The sequence below is a fragment of the Pyrus communis genome, chromosome 4, assembly GCF_963583255.1.
Source record: "Pyrus communis chromosome 4, drPyrComm1.1, whole genome shotgun sequence".
NCBI lineage: Eukaryota > Viridiplantae > Streptophyta > Magnoliopsida > Rosales > Rosaceae > Pyrus > Pyrus communis.
In genome coordinates, this window is record NC_084806.1 from 7,039,678 (window position 1) to 7,059,292 (window position 19,615).

General features: G+C 36.7%; 4 protein-coding genes across 5 annotated transcripts; 2 read left to right on the forward strand and 2 right to left on the reverse strand.

The window, feature by feature from the left end:
* Positions 1 to 167: 167 nt before the first annotated feature.
* Positions 168 to 6,307, forward strand: LOC137732595 (meiosis-specific protein ASY1-like). Its single transcript, XM_068471909.1, has 22 exons — positions 168 to 173; positions 1,585 to 1,641; positions 2,079 to 2,175; positions 2,262 to 2,330; positions 2,451 to 2,543; positions 2,729 to 2,855; positions 2,941 to 3,010; positions 3,137 to 3,178; positions 3,300 to 3,428; positions 3,521 to 3,640; positions 3,766 to 3,808; positions 3,922 to 3,984; positions 4,192 to 4,316; positions 4,430 to 4,442; positions 4,547 to 4,623; positions 4,709 to 4,807; positions 4,965 to 5,115; positions 5,213 to 5,289; positions 5,369 to 5,438; positions 5,540 to 5,706; positions 5,815 to 5,955; positions 6,063 to 6,307. The coding sequence occupies exons 1-22, from the start codon at positions 168 to 170 to the stop codon at positions 6,114 to 6,116; spliced, it is 1,890 nt and encodes a 629-aa protein (XP_068328010.1). The 3' UTR covers positions 6,117 to 6,307.
* Positions 6,308 to 7,810: 1,503 nt separating this feature from the next.
* Positions 7,811 to 9,861, forward strand: LOC137731724 (REF/SRPP-like protein At1g67360). Its single transcript, XM_068470917.1, has 3 exons — positions 7,811 to 7,960; positions 8,082 to 8,318; positions 8,954 to 9,861. The coding sequence occupies exons 1-3, from the start codon at positions 7,946 to 7,948 to the stop codon at positions 9,413 to 9,415; spliced, it is 714 nt and encodes a 237-aa protein (XP_068327018.1). The 5' UTR covers positions 7,811 to 7,945; the 3' UTR covers positions 9,416 to 9,861.
* A 464-nt stretch (positions 9,862 to 10,325) lies between these two features.
* LOC137731725 (uncharacterized) lies at positions 10,326 to 11,982 on the reverse strand. 2 transcript variants are annotated; one of them, XM_068470918.1, is made up of 3 exons: positions 11,895 to 11,982; positions 11,240 to 11,561; positions 10,326 to 10,508 (listed from the first exon to the last, which is right to left on the reverse strand). In XM_068470918.1, the coding sequence occupies exon 2, from the start codon at positions 11,534 to 11,536 to the stop codon at positions 11,249 to 11,251; it is 288 nt and encodes a 95-aa protein (XP_068327019.1). In that variant the 5' UTR covers positions 11,537 to 11,561; positions 11,895 to 11,982; the 3' UTR covers positions 10,326 to 10,508; positions 11,240 to 11,248. The 2 variants fall into 2 exon arrangements, with proteins under 2 accessions (XP_068327019.1, XP_068327020.1); XM_068470919.1 differs by having other exon boundaries at positions 11,240 to 11,546; positions 11,895 to 11,981.
* Positions 11,983 to 15,383: 3,401 nt separating this feature from the next.
* LOC137731728 (flavonoid 3',5'-methyltransferase-like) lies at positions 15,384 to 16,601 on the reverse strand. Its single transcript, XM_068470920.1, has 3 exons — positions 16,441 to 16,601; positions 16,190 to 16,321; positions 15,384 to 15,730 (listed from the first exon to the last, which is right to left on the reverse strand). Exons 1-3 carry the CDS (start codon positions 16,576 to 16,578, stop codon positions 15,437 to 15,439), a joined length of 564 nt encoding a protein of 187 aa, XP_068327021.1. The 5' UTR covers positions 16,579 to 16,601; the 3' UTR covers positions 15,384 to 15,436.
* Between the last annotated feature and the right edge of the window lie 3,014 nt (positions 16,602 to 19,615).

Sequence of the window (19,615 nt, forward strand, 5' to 3'; positions counted from 1 at the left end):
GAGTGTTAATTTATCAGCTGCCTGGCTTTTGACATTATGCTCAACAACAAGTGCATCATCAGGCAGAGGCTCAGCTTTTGTTAAGAATCGCAGTTCGTCTCTTGGTTATGTGACGAACAATTTTTAAAGCGTTTGGGGTGAAATCTTCTTCTTTCTGTGTATCTGCAATGGCGGTATACTAAGTGAAACTGTTGGGACCAAATGGTGAGGAGAATGAGTTTGAAGCTCCAGATGATGTTCACATGCTTGAGTCAGCTGAAAGCGCAGGTCTGAAGTTGCCTTACTTATGCCGGTCCGGTGCCTGATCTACTTGTACCGGGTTGTTGGTTTGGGGATCGGTGGATCAATCGGAGGCGGTGATCTTGGATGAGACGCAGATGGAGCAAGGATATGTGGTCACCTGCGTCTCATACGGTCATACCCGACCTCCGATTGTGTGATTCGCATCCACAAAGAAGGTGATCTCTATTTACTAAAAATCTACAATGAGTGAAGGAAGAACTTCCATTTGCTACACTAGTCCGGTCAGCGTCTTATCCTTTTCTGCATTATTTGAAATGTTGTAGCAAAAGAAGAAAAAACTATAGTAATTACCATATAATAAGTTTAATTTGACACTAAAAAGTTGGGTTTTTAGAATTTTGTGATTTAATCATCTGAGTTAAAATGTTGGAAGAAGTTATGAATTTACGTACTCTTTCATTTGACAAGAAAGGAAATTAAATGCCCGTTTGGGGTTGATTATTTGGTACAGCTTCTGCCCTTTCAAAATTTTTAGTTTGCTAAGTTGCTTGGTAAGAAAGTTGTTCGAAAAAATTAATTTAAAGGTAATCTTCAAAAGTAGTTACGATGATGTTTTAATTTCAGTTCACGCTTGTTCACAATTTCACACATAAAAGTAGTTAAGAAGCAAAAAGAAAACGAAGGCGTTTTCGAGCAACCTCGAAAGTGATTTATACATGAGTAATTTAGGCAGCCTTGGGTCACACACGAATCTACCCATAATTCTTGGAGTAGTTAAATCAAGACGAGCATGAAGAGCTGATGTCTAATTAAGTGCCAGCTAATCAGGTGTTACCGTTCGATTTGGCGCGCTGGTTATCAAATTGCAACTGATTAATCACTAACGAATAGTGATTAGCGACTAATACAGGCACGGCCTCCGTGCACCGCTCCTGGAATAAAAAACCGAGGCCGTAACAAACTTTTCGATTTCCGTTTTGGGACACGTGTACAGCAACCGACTCTCTATCTCAACTCGACGCGTTTCGCATGCTCTGCAATTCGTGAACCGTCTCAACTCTCGAGTAACTTTCATATTTCACCGCCTCCCGCCATTTGTAACTATTCAAATTTTCGTCCAGCTAGCAAGCTCCTCATAATCAAATCCAGAGCTCTCATTCGCTACTTCTCTCTCTCTCTCTCTAACTTCCGACTGTCATTTTTCTCTCTGAGAAAATTGCAACAATGGTGAGCTTCTCAGCTATCTGAGCAATTCCTTTATACTCGACGATCTTCGTCAATCTGCTAGTACCGATTGTTGAATCTCTCTGAATCTCACTGCAACTTCTTCGTTTTCCTCAGGTCGTCGCACAGAAGGTGAAGGAAGCGGAGATCACCGAGCAGGACTCGCTTCTTCTGGTAATCAACAATCGCTCATCTATTTAACAACAATCGCAGCGATAATTTGAAGTTGTTGTTAGTGATTCTTCTGAATTTCAGAGTTGATACTTTTCGTTTACTAAATCTGATCGGTTTTCATTTCATTTAATTTTTTTCTCACCTTCGATTGAATCTCTTTGGCTTTCTCTCGGTGAAATTTGATGTGATATATTGCGAAACTCTGAAATATTTATGATGGAAGAGTTGTGCATTTTCAAAATATAGATCATACGAGTTTTTGGCGAGTAATTGACGATTAGTATTTGAATATTAGTAGTGTTATGTCTTAGCATGATTAAGTTTGATTGAAGAAACGCGTTAAATTCATAGATCGTAATTATTATACGATTGTGACGACGAAGTTCTCGATACTTGTATGAAGTGATTCTGAGTAATTTCGTTTGATCTGAGATCAGACGAGGAACCTGCTTCGTATTGCTATATTCAATATCAGTTACATCAGAGGCCTCTTTCCGGAGAAGTACTTCAACGATAAGTCTGTTCCTGCTTTAGGTAAATTTGTTTAATGATCACAATTTGTTGTAGTTTAGTTCAAAATTCGGGTTGTGATTTTGTTGAAAATTTGAAATCTTCGACAGAGATGAAGATAAAAAAGCTAATGCCAATGGATGCCGAGTCTCGCAGGCTTATTGATTGGATGGAGAAAGGTATAGATCGTTGTACTCGCCGATCATTAATTTGAAATTTTTGAATGTGGTTTTGTCGATTCCTTGTTTGGCTAAAATTTCTATGTTATTGTTTGGCTAAAAATTCTATGTTATTTTCAGGTGTATACGATGCATTGCAGAAGAAATACCTGAAAACACTTTTATTCTGCGTGTGCGAAACAGTTGAAGGACCAATGATTGAGGAATACACTTGTAAGCCATTCACGAAATTAGTCATCTAAATCACCTTTCTAAATTTGATTAGGTTCAATGCTGGTTGATTTTGGAGTGTGAATTTTTTAGTCTAATTTTGATTTTGCCTCAGTTTTGGAGAATTGACTTGTTCTAATTCCTCAGTTTTAGAGAGTTGACTTGTTCTTATTGACCTTCACCTTCAGTTTCTTTTAGTTACTCAAATTCTGAAAGCCAGGAGGTTTCGATGAATATAAGTCGATCTGGGAACAAGAAAGAGGGTGGAACATTCAAGTGCAACTCCACAGCAGAAATTACTCCCAACCAGATGAGGTAACTTTGATCGAAACTCGTTCCAGATTGTATTCCCATCCTGTTTGGCAAATTTGTGAATTGGTGCAACTATGTTAATTTCCAGAAGTTCTGCTTGTAAAATGGTTCGCACATTGGTTCAATTGATGAGAACTCTTGATAAAATGCCTGAAGAGGTAAACCTATAATTCGCCTTAGTTTCTGATGAGCTACCTGCAAATTTTAATGCATTCTGCAATGTCCTGGAAGAGTTTTTCTGTGTTGGTATGGTACTTAAAGATGTTTGAATCTCTCTGTTTCAGCGAACAATACTGATGAAGCTCCTGTATTATGATGATGTGACGGTACACCGTTTTTAATTGCTTTCTAGTCGTTCAGTTTCATGTGTTGTTTGATTACTTTCTTTCTCGTTTTGTCAAATATGCTTTGTTTGCCACAAGACGACACAGTTATTTCACATTGCAGCCAGCGGAGTATGAGCCTCCATTCTTCAGGAGCTGCTCTGAGGAAGAAGCTCGTAATGCATGGGCCAAGAATCCTTTGAGAATGGAGGTTGGGAATGTAAACAGCAAGCATCTTGTATTAGCGCTGAAGGTAGGGAATTGAGAATGTTTTTTGAATGTGTGATATTCAAATTCATGATTTGCGTTCCAGATTTAACTTTGATTCTCTCATTACGTGTACAGGTAAAGAGCATCCTTGATCCTTGTGAGGACGAAAATGACGATATTCAAGATGATGAAGTGAGCTTAGGAGCTGATTCTATGCAAGGGGATGATTATTCAGAATCTGATTCTGACAGTGAGGTGATATTTTATATCTTCCTTGGATATAGAACTTCCAATGAGCTTAATGGTGTTAATTAATGTCAGTATTTTCTTTAGAAAATAGTTTACAAATGAAACATGATATGTTTTCATACTACTTTCAGCTTAACCAATCACAAAACGATCGTTATATAGTTGCTCCAGTAGGTGAGGGTTCTGAATCTGTTGTATGGTTTGGCTTTGTATTGTAATTCCCACCTGATTATCTGTTGGCCTGCGTTGTTACTTGTTAGCGAAAGAAACAATGGTTTTCTTGACAGATAAGCAACAACTACAGAAAGATAACAGCGCACCGCAGGAAGATAACAGCATGGTTGATGAAGGTAATTAGGCAATTACACTTTACTAAGTTAGCAGACCAATTTCGATACCACAGTGAGAGTGATACAAACTAGTTTGAACTTAAAAACCGTGCTGAATGACAGCTATTTCTTGGCTTTAGTTCCTAAACTACCTTTTCTTTTAATTTTCGAGTTTCCTTTGTGATTTTCCCGCACAGTTCAACTAATGATTTTTTCTATGATGTGTAGATAATACTCAGGATTCTGTGCAAGACGAACAACAACTGGCTCGGATAAAAGACTGGATCAGTAGCCTCCACCTTGACACTGTTGAACTTACTGATGTTCTCTCAAATTTCCCAGACATCTCAGTGGTAAGTAATTCAACTTCTCAAGTCACTGCTGAAAAAACTGTGTTGAAACCTTGCTCTGTTGGCATATTGTACTGTACTTTTTTACTCCATCTCTCCCTTTTTATATGCTGCAGGTTTTGATTGAAGGTAAACTGAAGAATGCCCTTAGGGCTGCTGGTTTTGTTTAACTTATTTTGTGAGACTTGGTAACAAGATTTGCTACTTTCCAACCCTATTTGGCTGGATCACAGAGATTATGGACAAGCTTGTCATAGAAGGTGTTCTATCGAAATCTGCAGGGGACACTTACACTTTCAACAGGCCGAAGGTTTGCCTTATGTTTTCTCCTTTGTGTTTCAATTCTGAGGCCATATTTTATTGCTTTTGAGTCAAACTCTTTCTCCTCGATGCAGAAGTCTGATTATAAGTTCACTTTGGTGAAAGAAGAAATGGATGGTCAAGTACCAGTTGCTGCCAAAACTCCAATGGTTAACGATCTCATGTACATGAAGGTGATTGTGTTTCCTGTCTCGAAACTTTCTATTCTCTGTAGAGTCCTCAAATCTCTTAATATCCCCAAGTACTGTACTTTTGAAAATTTACTTCTAATTCATAAGACTGTTTCAGTTGTCACATTTTGTTTAACCTGACTCTATTTGTCTATCTCAGGCGCTTTATCATGCTCTTCCAATGCAGTATGTGGCGGCTACAAAGCTTCAGAACAAGCTCGGTGGAGAGGTGAATCAGACTACTGTGCGCAAGTTCATTGATAAAATGGCACGAGAGGGTTTTCTTGAAGCCAAAGACAACCGAAGGCTAGGTGTGTGCGATTAATCCAGTTTAAAATCCTTGTATTTAGGTACTATGCATGATCAAATTATATCTAACTTACCATTTTCATTTGTTTTCTAAACCAGGGAAGCGTGTTATCCGTTCTGAGATCACCGAGAAAAAGCTGGCTGAAGTGAAGAAAGCTCTGAACAATGATGCAATGGTATCTTTTATCAATTTAGTATTTCCGTAGTTTTTTTCTCTTCTATTACATATTTGCTTGGATTTCTTACAATGCACAGGATGTGGACAACACTGAACCAAATAACAAACCAAATAACAAGTCCAATCATCTGGATTTCCATACAAAGGGTAAAAGCCTCAAGTGCTTTCAGTACATTAAAATGAATTCAAGTCTCTAGTTACTTTCTTAATAAGCATTTTTAAGGCCTAAGAACTGCTTTTGTTAACAGGAAGCAACATCAGGGACACATCCACATGCGGCGTCCTCCACTCCATCGGATCAGATCTCACACGAATGAGAATAAAATCGAACGGACCTCATTACAGTCCAATGAGGAGTGAGCAGACTACTTCAAAGACAAAGGAGCATCCAAACACTCCCACAAGCAGGGCTCAGGTGCATCGATTAATTTAGATCCTCCACCCCTTCACTTCATGTCATTTTTTCTCTTCCTCCAACTTAACTGTTTACACTAAGTTTAAATTTTGTTTGGATATTCTGCAGCCAGTGACTTCAAGGGAGAGCTTCGTGCCGGGAAATGATAATGGCAGAGCAAATGGCAACACTGATTACTGTGACGATGGGGACAGAGTGATCTGCAGTGGAAGGTCAAGCCAAGACAAGCGGTCGAGGAAAACAAGCACGGTGCGTATGATTCGAAATCTGTAGTTTTTGTGACCAGCAAAACGCTAGTAAAAAAGTGCTATGGTCCTTAATATGTTGCACTTTGGGACTTTTTAACTTTTGTACAGGTGAAGGAGCCAATTCTTCAGTACTTGAAGCGCCAAAAGTCTCAAGCCGTCTGAAAATTTCCAGCATTTGCTGTCCGTCTGCCGGACTCGATTTTCCTATACTTGCGGAAATTTATTATGTAAGTCTTTACGGTGATTACTTAGGAGTATAATGTGGTAAACTGGGGATGGTTTTGCCCATTGTAAATAGCACACGCAATGCTGCTGTGCGTTTTGGTGCTGAATACAGGTTTAGTGGTTGATCATTTGACTGCACAGATAGTAAGTTCTAAACTAGTTTGGAAAAATGTTTTATTCAAGGGTGGTGCTATACACACTCTATTTACTTCTCAAACGTTTTTTAATTTTCGACCGACTAATCAAATGAATTGAAGAAAATTGATGAATAAAAATTAATAAAAATATGTTAAAGGTAAAAAATTATGTGTGAACAACACCACTCTTATTAAAAACACATAAAAAAGAAGTTTGGAAGAAAGTTCTTCATGAAAGACAATTTTTATGATTATCTCATCCTTTGAAAGCAATGACATAAGCCAACAGATTTGAAGATTACGTTTTAAAAGAATTAATGCTTTGGTGACGGGGCAGCCCACAGATTATTCAAAATCAATCGTACGTAGTGGATTACTATCAACAAAAGTATATAATTACAACAACAGATGACTTCTTATCTTGCAAATTGCAAGTTCATGTCAAAATCACTTTTGCTATTTAGTATTTAGGATAATGATACGGAATATTAAATTTATAAATTAAAGAATATGTCATTAATAAGAATATAAAAATATTAATTAATATTTTATTTAAGTAATAATTCAATCATCAATTCTTTTATGTCAAAATTACAAACTCGTCATTCACTGGAATTAAATTTAAAATTTCTCAATTATAAATGAAGGTAAATATCAAATTTATAATAATAAATAGCAATGTAATTAGTATTAAGAAAACTATCAAATTTATAATAATAAATAGCCACTTAGCAGTATGATCTAGTGATATTCGTCTTCATTAGTAAGTGTGAGGTCTTAGGTTCGATTCTTACTTTGAATCACATTATTACTAACCAATTGTGACATTAAGCCTTTCCCCTCCCCCTCTTCTTTAGTATAAATAATTTCGTTTGTTCAAAAAAAAAAAAACTTCTTTTAACTTATTATGTCTTGAATTCTAACTCAAGTGTAAGTTGAAATAATAATATCATTTTATTATAAAAAGAAACTTCTTTACATTGCGCTGTATAATAAATTAATCGAGGACTTCAACGTTTCTTAGATCTCTCCCCTAAAATGCGTCCGTTTAGTTTTAGACTTAGAACGAGTGGTTTCGTAGTGGGACCCACGTACGATGTAATGACAAGGCCCACAGAAAACATTTCAGTCTCACACTCGATCATGATGGAGGCAAAGCTACTGGGTACCCGCCACGAGACTCCTTATGTCAAGCTCGTTTCCCGAAACTTCCACAAACCTCCCTTCTTTTGGAGAAGAGATCCGGAGGCCATCGGATCAGATGATCCTGATCTTTAAAATTTCATCTAACGGTTTAAAATTATGATAATTTTTAAGAATTTAAAACAGATGAACAGTTAGATGAAATTTTAAAAATCCAGATCACTTGATTTGGTGGTTTTAAGGAAGGGATCCGGAGAGAGGATCACTTCTCCTTGTTTTGGCACCTTAGTCGACCTACTTTGGGGCCCACTCACTACAAAACAGATCCGACATCCACCGTCCGTCGTACGAACGCACCAGACTCCTCTCGTAACTCCTGCCGCTATAAATAAAACCATTTCTCTATTTTTCGACCTCGCAACACAATTTGCTCTTTCAGTCGCGACTTCCCGGAGCCTAAAAAACCAGAAAAACAATCTGCAAACAATGGCAACCGTTGATGTAATTGAATTTCCGATCATCTGAATTGTCGTTTTATCTATATTTTTTGGATTTGTTTTTGCGTTTTGTTTGCGTAGATCTTTGCCAACTATCTGATTTTCTTGATTTTTTGTGTGTGCAGGATGGGGTAGAGATCAACAGCAAGGAGAAGGAACTGAAGCATCTACGGTTTCTGAGGGTGGCGGCGATTCAGACGCTGGTGTTCGTTTCGAGTCTGTACGATTACGCTAAGCAGAACTCTGGGCCGCTCAGATCAACGGTCGGGACTGTGGAGGGCGCTGTCACCGCCGTCGTCGGTCCTGTTTACCGGAAGTTCAAGGGCGTTCCTGACGATGTCCTCTCTTTTCTCGACACCAAGGTATTCTCTTCTCTTCTTTTCCTGACTCGAAAGAAAGAAACTGAAACTGTTAATTTGTGAAATGAGAAAGATGTGTGGTTGTTATGCATGTCGAAATGTAATTTATGCAAAATTACAAAGTCGAAATGTAAGATTGGTTCGGATTGTCGAAGGAATAGTGAAGTGCTAAATTATGGTTTTTTTTGGTGTCCTTTGTGAACAGATGGTAGAAATTGTATGAGGTTGTGCTTGATCGGTGGATGTGACTGTTGGTTTGCTTATGAATTGTGAAAGGGGGTTTTTACTTGTGTAGTTGTATTTTGTGTCTGGGAATGTATCCTTATGCCGAAAAGTCCCATCGGAATCCCATTGTAATAAGAGTGAAGGATCATCCGTGAACTGCGATTTCGACATCTTCATGGATAACTGATGCTTCTGATCCAACTAGTTTACTTTTTGTGTATTTGCTAACTTGATTTTTGAGCTACGTGTTTAGTGAGTTTTAGTTTATATGTTCTGCGGTTTTATGATGCTCTGTGCATGCTTACATATATGATCAACGTTGATTGAGATTTATTAGATGTTGATATGTATCATGTATGAGCAAAGATTTGTACAGTACGAGATTCTTGAAGAACTAATGACATTTTCAACAGGTAGATGAAGCTACAGACAAGTTCGATAAGCATGCTCCACCTGTGGCCAAGCAGGTTGCGAGCCAAGCGCATTGTTTGATCCAGAAAGCAGCGGAGAAGGGACAGAAATTTGTAAGGGAGGCTCAAACTGGCGGTCCACGCTCAGCTATTCACTATGCAGCTACTGAGTACAAGAACTTTGTCTTGAACCAATCTGTGAAGCTGTGGGTCGGACTCAACAAGTACCCTTCCATCCACACAGTGGCACAGAAGGCTGCACCAACCGCTGCTCGCTGGTCTGACAAATACAACCACACCGTAAAGCACATGACCCGCAAAGGCTATGCCATCTTCCGCTATCTACCCCTTGTTCCGATCGATGAGATATCCAATGCGGTTAAAAAGGGTGAGGTGGAGAAGAAAGAAGATGCAGCTGCAAACGTCGAGCACAAATCTGAATCTGATTCTTCCGATTCTGATTGAAGAATCGGAAGAATCAGATTTGTTTTGAGTTTTGTGTTTAGGGTTGGCGGGTTGTGGATGAACTGAAGATATGTGGATAGCTACTTAGCTTAGCTAGCGACTTCTGTAAATTTACTTCTAGACCCTTTCAACTTGTGTCTCAGTTTGTTAAAGGTCGTTTACCCTTCTCTTGGCGTGCGATTGTTTAGATACCGACTGATTTTGGTGCCGATTCTGGTTGAAAGGAAATGTCTGGTTCTGATGGATATTAAGGCCTCCGTTGGATGGGTTACTATCCGTCGGAACTCGAAGTTTATTCGGCGATGTTGCTTTGCTTCTTACATCTTCACAAATATGTAAGGGGCGAGCAAGTCCTGTTGGCTTACGATTTCGACAGCATGCATTGCTTACGTTTTCGTTTAAGTTCCTACTCCATGGATACAAGGGAGTAGGATTCTCTCTTTCTATTTCCTCTCCTGTTATCTTTCCTTTTATTTAAACGGTTATAATTAACCTGCGTCAACTGTCTTGTTTTGAAATTTTTATATAGACAAAAAGACAAAAAGAAAAGTGTGATAAAAAAGGAGGAAAGGAAATCATAATAGTAAGAGAGAGTCTTACACCGGATTCAAGTCCAAACTATCTAATTACAAAGGGTGTTAGCGGCATTCACACTCATTTTTATGTCTCATTATTTTTAATTTTCGATCATTGGATCAAATAAATTGAAAATCAATAATAAAAATTTAACAAAGGTGTGTAAAAAATAAAAATAAGTGTGAATAGCATTTTCTTTCCGAAAAATAACGTTTTCAGTTTACAGAGATTAAGGTATCAAAACTTACAAAAAAAAAAACCTAATTCGAATTTTTATTTCGTGTTGTCTGCGTAATCCCAAACTAAAGCCAATGGAAAACCAACGATTGTACGATAATAGAAAACTTGTAGAATTAACACATTAAATGTTTTGTTCCGCAATACCGAAGATACATGGGACTCTTATTCAAACAGAGACCAATCTTGAATAAACATTAAAACCGAACAACGTTTTACGACAACACCAAATTCCGAACTGCAACAGAAGCCTCAACTTGAACTATGCAGATGGCTCGACCTGCAACAAGGAAAGAGAGCATCCAATATCATTCATCTCGTCAACCTGAGATCTTAAGCACTATTCTTAAAGGTTGCGGAAGCCCAAAAAACCCAATTACAGTGTGCTTATCCCACAATACAATCGAACGTAAAAGACAGCACTTCTAGTTTCAACTCGAAAGGACATATTTGAACTTCGATGATGCCCTTCGACAAAATCTAAGGCGGATGCAATCCTTTGTTCTCGTCTATAAAATGTACATAGTGGATAGTTGAAATACAAAATAACTTACTGACTGTTTCTCTACGTACCAAAAAGTGACAAGCGGATAAGCGTAAAGATAAAACCATGAATTTGCATAAACAGATGAAATGTTGGTGCCTAACCTATGAAAAGATTCAATCCAACAGAACCAGGGCTTACCTAAAAGAGAAGGGTCATACAAATCAAAACACATGCAAGACCAGCAATGTCCCATGCCAATATAAACCATGAGTTTATTGAAAGATTCTCACCGGAAATATTTAGACTAATTAACATGAAACTTGTAGCAATGACCCACACATATAGCACAAAGCTACCGCTAATGCCAATACACACTCTCCTGGGTACATGCGTTGGAGCAATTAGCATGAAGACGTATTTGGCTTCCATTCTCTTGGAGGCCACTGAAAGCAAATGCAGAGCATCCACACATTCCGAACAATGCAATAGAAACACAGAATGCCTTTAAAACTGAAAAAGCATACCTTATGCACTCATTTAGTTTTGGGGGTAACGAGATCATTGCTGTGTTCGAGGAGATCATCATAGGGATCCCTCCGGCCTTCAACCTGGCTAATCTGAGCATCCCAACGAAGCTGCGAATTGTGGCGCTCAAAGGTCCAAAATCCGTAGGGACGGAGGGGTAGCGCCCACATGTCCTTGGTCTTTTGGCACCGGTCCTTCACCGCATACACGTGCTCCCTGAACTTCCTATCCCTCTCCTTAGGGTCCTCCATTAGCCTCAATACCAAATTCTCAGCAAACTCCATTATAAACGCCATCTCTCAGTCCCTGAACAACGTTAACCTAAAAATCTCAGCCCTGTTCAGAGTTCCACAAACCCTAGCTTATACAAATCCAAAATATTCATACAAAACACGATTCAACTACTATAGATTATTCGATTGGAATTCAATAGGGGAAATTTACGTTCAGATACACTGAGAATTTTAAGATTTTCGTTTCCTTTCTAGCATTTTCTCGGCAACCAAACTGATCGGATAGTCGCGGAATGGGAATTTTAGATGTGGGAAGAAATTGATTCATTAAACGACCCAAGCAGCGATTAGTCTGAATCATATAGAAAATTAAACAAAAATATCAACAGATTTGAAGAGGAGAATCGATTGGGAAGCTTACCTGTTCGTTGATTCGAGCTTTCCTGCTCAGCTCACGGTGTATGGCAAACGACTTTTGGGGTCGAACTGGCAAAGCAGCGAATTAAAAGTATTTTCTTTGGATCAGGCCTTATCAACTTCTATTTATTATCTAATTAAGGCCCAAATTTGATGATTTTGGACTTGTACAAGATTTGAAGCCTGCAACTTCAATTGGGCCAAACACTTTAAACAAGCGTATGGACCCATTTCAAGTGCTTATCCCAAATTTCGAATTCATGATTTTTTTTGAGTGATGAATCAACATACTAATTTGCTCAAAGTGGCAAATCAACATAAGAAATATTATTGCTCGCCACTTTATTGGTTATTGTTGAATGAGTTTGTTTTAATGTATCTGCTACACAAACTTTGAGACTTAACTACTTCTAATGGTAATTGATAGAGTAGTGAGCATTACCGTCACTTAAGAATGATGAGCGAAAATATACTCATCAACACATCTTAAAATGATATATGTGTCAAAATCGAATTCACAGTCAGAGGAGACTAAACGAAAGACAGTCATAATTTCACAAACCCATTTCAATTGTTTATTGAAAGTGTTGATCTCAAACTACTTTTTTACAAGTACAAAGGGGGGAGAATGATAGTCGTATTCTTTCTATCAGTGGTAAAGTGATCTACCACTGAAGCTATCAATCAAACACTCGTAAGACTAATAGGATAACACATATGTTGTGTAATATGATTTTTTTTTTTTAATACACACAACATTGAAGGAGGAGAAATCGAATTCAGGATTTCTTGGTATAAGAGGAACGCTCTTTGTCAACTGAACTCCAAACTCTATTAGTGAGTTAGTTTTTCCACATATTAAGTGATTGACAGGTCATTTTTCCACATATTCAATGATTGATAGGTCTTTCTTTCAATCAAAACATAACCAAAGTTGGAGATTTGGTGCTTACCACACAAACAACTTTATTTTGTTGTATTTTGAAAAGTAGTTAGAATGTAGTATTTGTTGGGTTGTGAAATACAGCTGGCCATTCCCAATTCAACTAAGCACTAGAAGAATTTTTGCTGAGCTTCTCAAGTGTATACCCAGAAATTATCTGCTAGCTGCCTACTGCTATACAATACAAAAGCACTTATTTAGCCAACAACACAGCCTTCAAAAACTGCTTCTGCGGTTTGCTTGTTTGGGCAGTCAAAACTCAAAAGAATGAGTTGGAGTAGGCAGAAGGACATTGAATGCGCACCATCTTTTGAAGAAACTTTAGGCCCCCTGGAGAAATTTTTGAATGTGCCGAAAACATAACTGGTACATTAAGTATCATAATACAAGTAGTTAGATTTTTTTTTTTAAAGTATTCAATAACTTGTATTATAACACTTAATGTACCGAACTATGTTCTCTGTATGTTGAAAAATCTCCCACTGCATCACTAAACTTTGTTTCATATTACTAAAAAAAGACAAAGACAGATTTAACTCCAACCAAAATATTAATTAATTAATAAATAAAAAAACAGAAGAGAAAACAAAAATGCAAACAATAAACATGGTGACGTTTTATGCATGATCCATTTGAGACAAAAGTATTTTCACAATCTGACATTTACATAGAGATAGAAGTTAAGTTGCAAAACCTTTGTCTTTTTTCTTAATTTATTTGCATTTATTTGGATTTTCCAAATTAGGATGCAAAATATTCAAATTTTTGTGCAGTGATTCGTCGTCGTCGTCATCATTTTGTACTTGTTTTGTAGACCGAAATTTAAGTTAATTCAGAATATCAAACTTAAAACCTCTTTCCTTGTAAATACAGAGAAATATCACAATATTATAATTCTACTGATTTTTTTTTTTTATATTTTAATTCTAATAGCTTTTGTGAATTTATTTTCTTAGATCATCTCCAAAGGAGATGTCAAAATGTCCAAATCAGCAATAACGGTAACAAAAGTCTGCATTAATGTTTTTCAACCGAGAAGCTAAATCTGATGTGGCATGACATGAATTGACATCTCTCCCCCTTACGCTCAAATTTGACACCACCTTCAGATTTTTTTAATTAATTATTAAATGCTTTTTATTATTTTTTTTAATGGTTTAAATCATTATCCTTTTGTTTCTTTTCATTCCCAATGTAAAAAAAATACATATGAATTATTATTTTATGTTTAAAATTTGACATATCGGTTGGAGATCAAAAGTTTAAAAGATCCCAAAGTGCTACGTTCAAATTTAAATGTGTGTTCTGACCCCTTTTGACCATAGGAGGATTCTCTATCCTCCTATTTTCATCCCCTTCCATCCCTTCCTCTCACATATTGTTTTTTGTCTTATTATCTCTATAAAAAAAAAAAAATCAATATAAGATATTGACACCGTTCAAATACGAGGGTATAGAAGGGTAGAGAATCCCCCCTCCCCCAATTTTGCCACCTAAAAGCAAGTGCGATCATTAACACATCCTTTTGGTGTCTGCATCACAACTTGCTCCTTGTTTTATTGCTTGTGCTCTTTCTTTCTTCTGCATGCACTCATTTTGCATAAAAAGTATTTCTACACTTCTGAGCTGTAAATTCCAATTTCGAATCTAATTTCCTTTATTTCACATCCAAGATAAGGAACATCTTAACTTTACCCTACAAAATAGCACTTTATGATATATATATTCTAGGAAAGAACTTAGATGAAACAGATCCACAACTATTGTGACGTCACAGGTTATTTTTACAAGGTCATGTTGAGAGTTTTCCACATGACTTTGTATTAATGGTTCAAAACGCCACGATAATAGTAAACATGTTTTATATAACTCTTACTTATTCTGAAGAAATATTACCGTATCATTAGAAATATAACATCAATTTTTTTTTTTACTAGTACATCGATATTTTTACACTAAGGGGAGGAGAAGTTCAGCAAAGCCATACAATGGGCGGCCTAATTTGGTATCGAATTCGCCACCCACTAAATTCTAGTCTAAAACCTCACACTTGCAAGTGAAGAGGAATACTACCAGACCGTAGTACTGAATGGTGAAATATAATTTCATTTGAGTGTCTCATTGATCACATGCTACAAAGAAAATTCAAAAACAGGCGTCTCTGTTAAATTTTAACAAAGGAGGTATTTTTCAAGATGATGTTCATTTTGGCTATGCTAGGAGAAAATGATCATTTAAAAAACAGGGCAGACGCAAAGTTCAAATGCTAAGGTCACATTAAGCACACCATAAACCATTAGGTTAATCGGACGCATCCCCAAAAGGTGGCCGGTAGCAAAAGCATTTCCCAAATTTAATTAATTAACACAGAATTCCTTGTTTCCAAAAAAACAAAAACAAAAACTTTCTTAAAATCAAAATAAAATAAAACCCACATTAATTTTATGTTTAAAATTTGGAATAGAAAATCTCCCAAGATTAAATGAAGTTCGTTAAGAAGGCAACCAAGATAATGTTCATAACCATTTTAATTGACACAGATAAAATTGTTTTAATTATTTATTAGACAACTTCAAAATGAGAGGTTTTTCTTACTCAGCAAGCTAACAGAGACACATGCAGAGGGTGAGTCCATCTCCGGTGGAAACAACGGCTGGCTCAACGTGGTCATCCGCGGCAAGAAAGCTGTTGAGTTCCAGCAACTGTTTTCTGCCCTTCCTTGCAAATTCTTGCACATTCTCCTCAGGCTCCGCCACTGTCCCAAACCACAATGTGTTATCATATGCTATGATTCCTCCAACCTTCACAAGCTTCATCAGCTGCTTGTGATATTCCATGTAACAGTCCTTGTCGGCATCCACAAATTCAAAATCAAAGCTCCCTTCTTCCTCCCCTTGCTTAATTGATTGCACGTTTAATTCTCCAAATCAAATAATATAGTATTAACTACTACTACTTATTACTTAAGCTAAGTATCGTGATGATATATTACATCCCAAATTCACCATTATTTAGTATTTACTCAGGATCAACATTATATTATTAAACACTCATAGAAGAGGTTTAACATGCTAATTTGAGAATGCAGATAACATTCTCCATAACTGTGTAGCTTTCTCTTCATTCTAAAGACAAATGCTATTCATATTTACCAATTTGTTACTCGAAATCTAGAGACAAACTTAGGTGGGCCAGCTTAACGGTCATGCACTCTGCCAAAGGAAAGAGCTCCATTGTGTATGGGTTCCTTCCAACCACACACAAGTACAATTTCCAATACACACAGGTCACCCCGTGTTATAAATTATAATGGCCTAACCTACTTTCTCCAACTTAAATCACCAACATTAACTTACTTTGATAATGAGATCATCTAGGACCGTGAAGGCATCTGACAGGCAAAAGTTAATCTTATATTCCACCCCAGCCTTCTGAATAAATGGCAGTCCAACCTCATAGGCTTCTTTATCTACATCGATTGCTGTTATCTGAAATTTGAAATATTAATCTAGCTAGCTGCTACACGTAAAAGGATGAAAATCTAACTATTTCAAAGAAAATTAAAAAAAAAACACATGAATAATATTAATAAACGAGTATTACATACTTTGCCATCAGCGGGCAGTGCAAGAGCAGTAGTGAGAAGAGAATAACCAGTGAAGACACCGAGCTCCAACGTCTTCTTCGCATTCATCACCTTCAGAAGCATCGATAGGAGCAGACCTTCGTCTACAGGCACATTCATAAGACTCCTGCGTGTTCGAAATGTAATCCTTCAGGCTCAAGTAATTATGTTTAAAGTGATGGCAAACGATTAATCCGAATCATATAGAAAATTAAACAAATATATCAACAGATTTGAAGAGGAGAATCGATTGGGAAGCTTACCTGTTCGTTGATTCGAGCTTTCCCGCTCAGCTCAGAGTGTATGGCAAACGATTTTTGGGGTCGAACTGGCAAAGCAGCGGATTAAAAGTATTTTGTTTGGACCAAGCCTTATCAACTTCCATTTATTATCTAATTAAGGCCCAATTATGATGATTTTGGACTTGTACAAGATTTGATGCCTACAACTTCAATTGGGCCAAACACTTTAAACAAGCGTATGGACCCATTTCAAGTGCTTATCCCAAATTTCGAATTCATGATTTTTTTTTAGTGATGAATCAACATACTAATTTGCTCAAAGTGGCAAATCAACATAAGAAATATTATTGCTCGCCACTTTATTGATTATTGTTGAATGAGTTTGTTTTAATCTATGTGCTACACAAACTTTGAAACTTAACTGCTTCTAATAATAATTGATGGAGTGATGAGTATTACTACAACTTAAGGATGATGAGCGAAACTGCACTCTTCAACACATCTTATAAAACGTTATGTGTCAAAACCGAATTCACAGTCAGAGGGGACAAAACGAAAGACAGTCATAATTTCACAAGCCCATTTCAATTGTTTAATAAAAGTGTTGATCTCAAACTACTTTTTTACAAAGTACAAAGGAGGGAGAATGATTGTCGTATTCATTCCATCAATGGTAAAGTGGTCTACCACTGAAGCTATCAATCAAACACTCATAGACTAATAGGATAACACATATGTTCTGTAATATGATTTTTTTTTTTTTTTAATACATACAACATTGAAAGAGGAGAAATCAAATTCAGGATTTCTTAGTGTAAGATGAACGTTCTTCGTCAACTGAACTTCAAACTCCATCAGTAAGATAGTTTTTTTTTCATATATTGAGTGATTGCTAGGTATTTTTCCACATATTCAATGATTGATAGGTCTTTCGTTCAATCAAAACATAACCAAAGTTGAAGTTTTGATGCTTACCACACAAACAACTTTATTTTGTTGTATTTTGAAAAGTATTAGAATGTAGGGTCTGTTGGGTTGTGAAATACAGCTGGCCATTCCCAATTCAACTAAGCACTAGAAGAATTTGAGCTGAGCTTCTCTAGTGTATACCCAGAAGTTATCTGCTAGCTGCCCACTTCTATACAATACAAAAGCACTTAATCTTCTTCTGCGGTTTCCTTGTTTAGGCAGTCAAAACTCAAAAGGAGTTGGAGTAGGCAGAAGGGCAATGAATGTGCACCATCTTTTGAAGAAACTTTAGGCCCTCTGCATGGAGAAAATTTTCAATGTGCCGAAAACACGGTTGGTACATTAAGTGTCATAATACAAGTAGTTAGATTTTTTTCTTTTTAATATTCAACCACTTATATTATAATATTTAATGTACAGAACCATGTTCCCAGTATTCTGATAAAAAATCCCACTCCATCACGAAACTTTGTTTCATATTACTAAAAAATGCAAATACAGATTTAACTCCAACCAAAATATTAATTAATTAATAAAATAAAAAATAAAAAAAACACAGAAGAGAAAGCAAAAATGCAAACAACAAACATGGTGACGTTTTACGCATGATCCATTTGAGACAAAAGTAATTTCACAATCTGACATGTACATAGAGATAGAAGTTAAGTTGCTAAACCTTTGTCTTTTTTCTTAATTTGTTTGTATTTATTTGGATTTTCCAAATTACGATGCAAAATGTTCAGATTTACGGTCTGGTTTTGTGCAGTGATTTGTCGTCGTCGTCATCATTTTGTAATTGGTTTTGTAGACCAAAATTCAGAGATGGAAGCCATGAATTCCGTGGGTTTTGCTTACACTTAGGAAAGCAACAAACTGGGTCATCTCTATACCCTCTGGTTTTTCAATGCGTTTTGTAAATTACTTGTACCTCAAGTACCATGATTGTGAGGTATCAAAATCGTTATTTATAGACGGAGTTAGAATTCTTTCTAAGAGAGGGTCTTTCATATATGTATTGAGAAAATTTTGAACTCATAACATGACGTACTGAATAAATATTTCACAAAACTGTAAGACCCGTTAAATTTAATAGAGAGAATCAAAAGAAGTGTATAACACAACTAAGTGGGAGGTAACCAGTAAAAATTTTGAAATTATACGAACAAAATACAAAGAAATCTGATTTGAATTGTGGACAGAAAAAAGGAGGGCAGAGAAGAGGTCTGCAAGGAGTACTTGATTAGGTTGTTTTAGAACCTCATTCTTGAGTTTCACTAAACCACAACGACTAAACAAACAAAACTGTTGGGAGAATATTAGACACGACGTCTTTCGACTCAACTTCTTCACGAGTACAATTCATCATCTTCCTCATGTCTCACGGTTCTACAACTACAGGCTTGAGGCCGCTATAATTTTCTACTGTGGTTAGAATGGGCCTGGAGTTGGGTTTTGTAAAGAGTAAATGGAGCTGCTGAGCAATAATTTCACGCCCATCAGATCTCAATTAATTTGTTTTAATGTTCTGGGCCTGGACCACCATAACTCAACATCATATGTTGTTTTTGGGCATGCAATCACCAACAATCATTTTAATTTCTAGCCAAAAAGAAAATAAGCAGTATATATATATATATATATAAAATAAATAAAAGTGCTCTCCCACCAGGAGAGATGCTGTTTTGATTTTCTTTTCTTTTTTTCTCCACTTGATTTGGTTTTGTGAACATAAACGACCAATCCCTAAAACAACAATGCCCACCACTTGCAAATTGCACATCTTTTTTGCCCACTCCCACTACTTTCAATTCCCCTTTTGGTTTTTTTTTGTAATTAAGTTTTGTGTATAACGATATTTCCACTATATGGTAAAATAATTTGGGGTGAGCTTTAACGCAACTAAAATATTGTTGTTTTGTGACGAAGGTCACGGGTTCGAGTTTCCC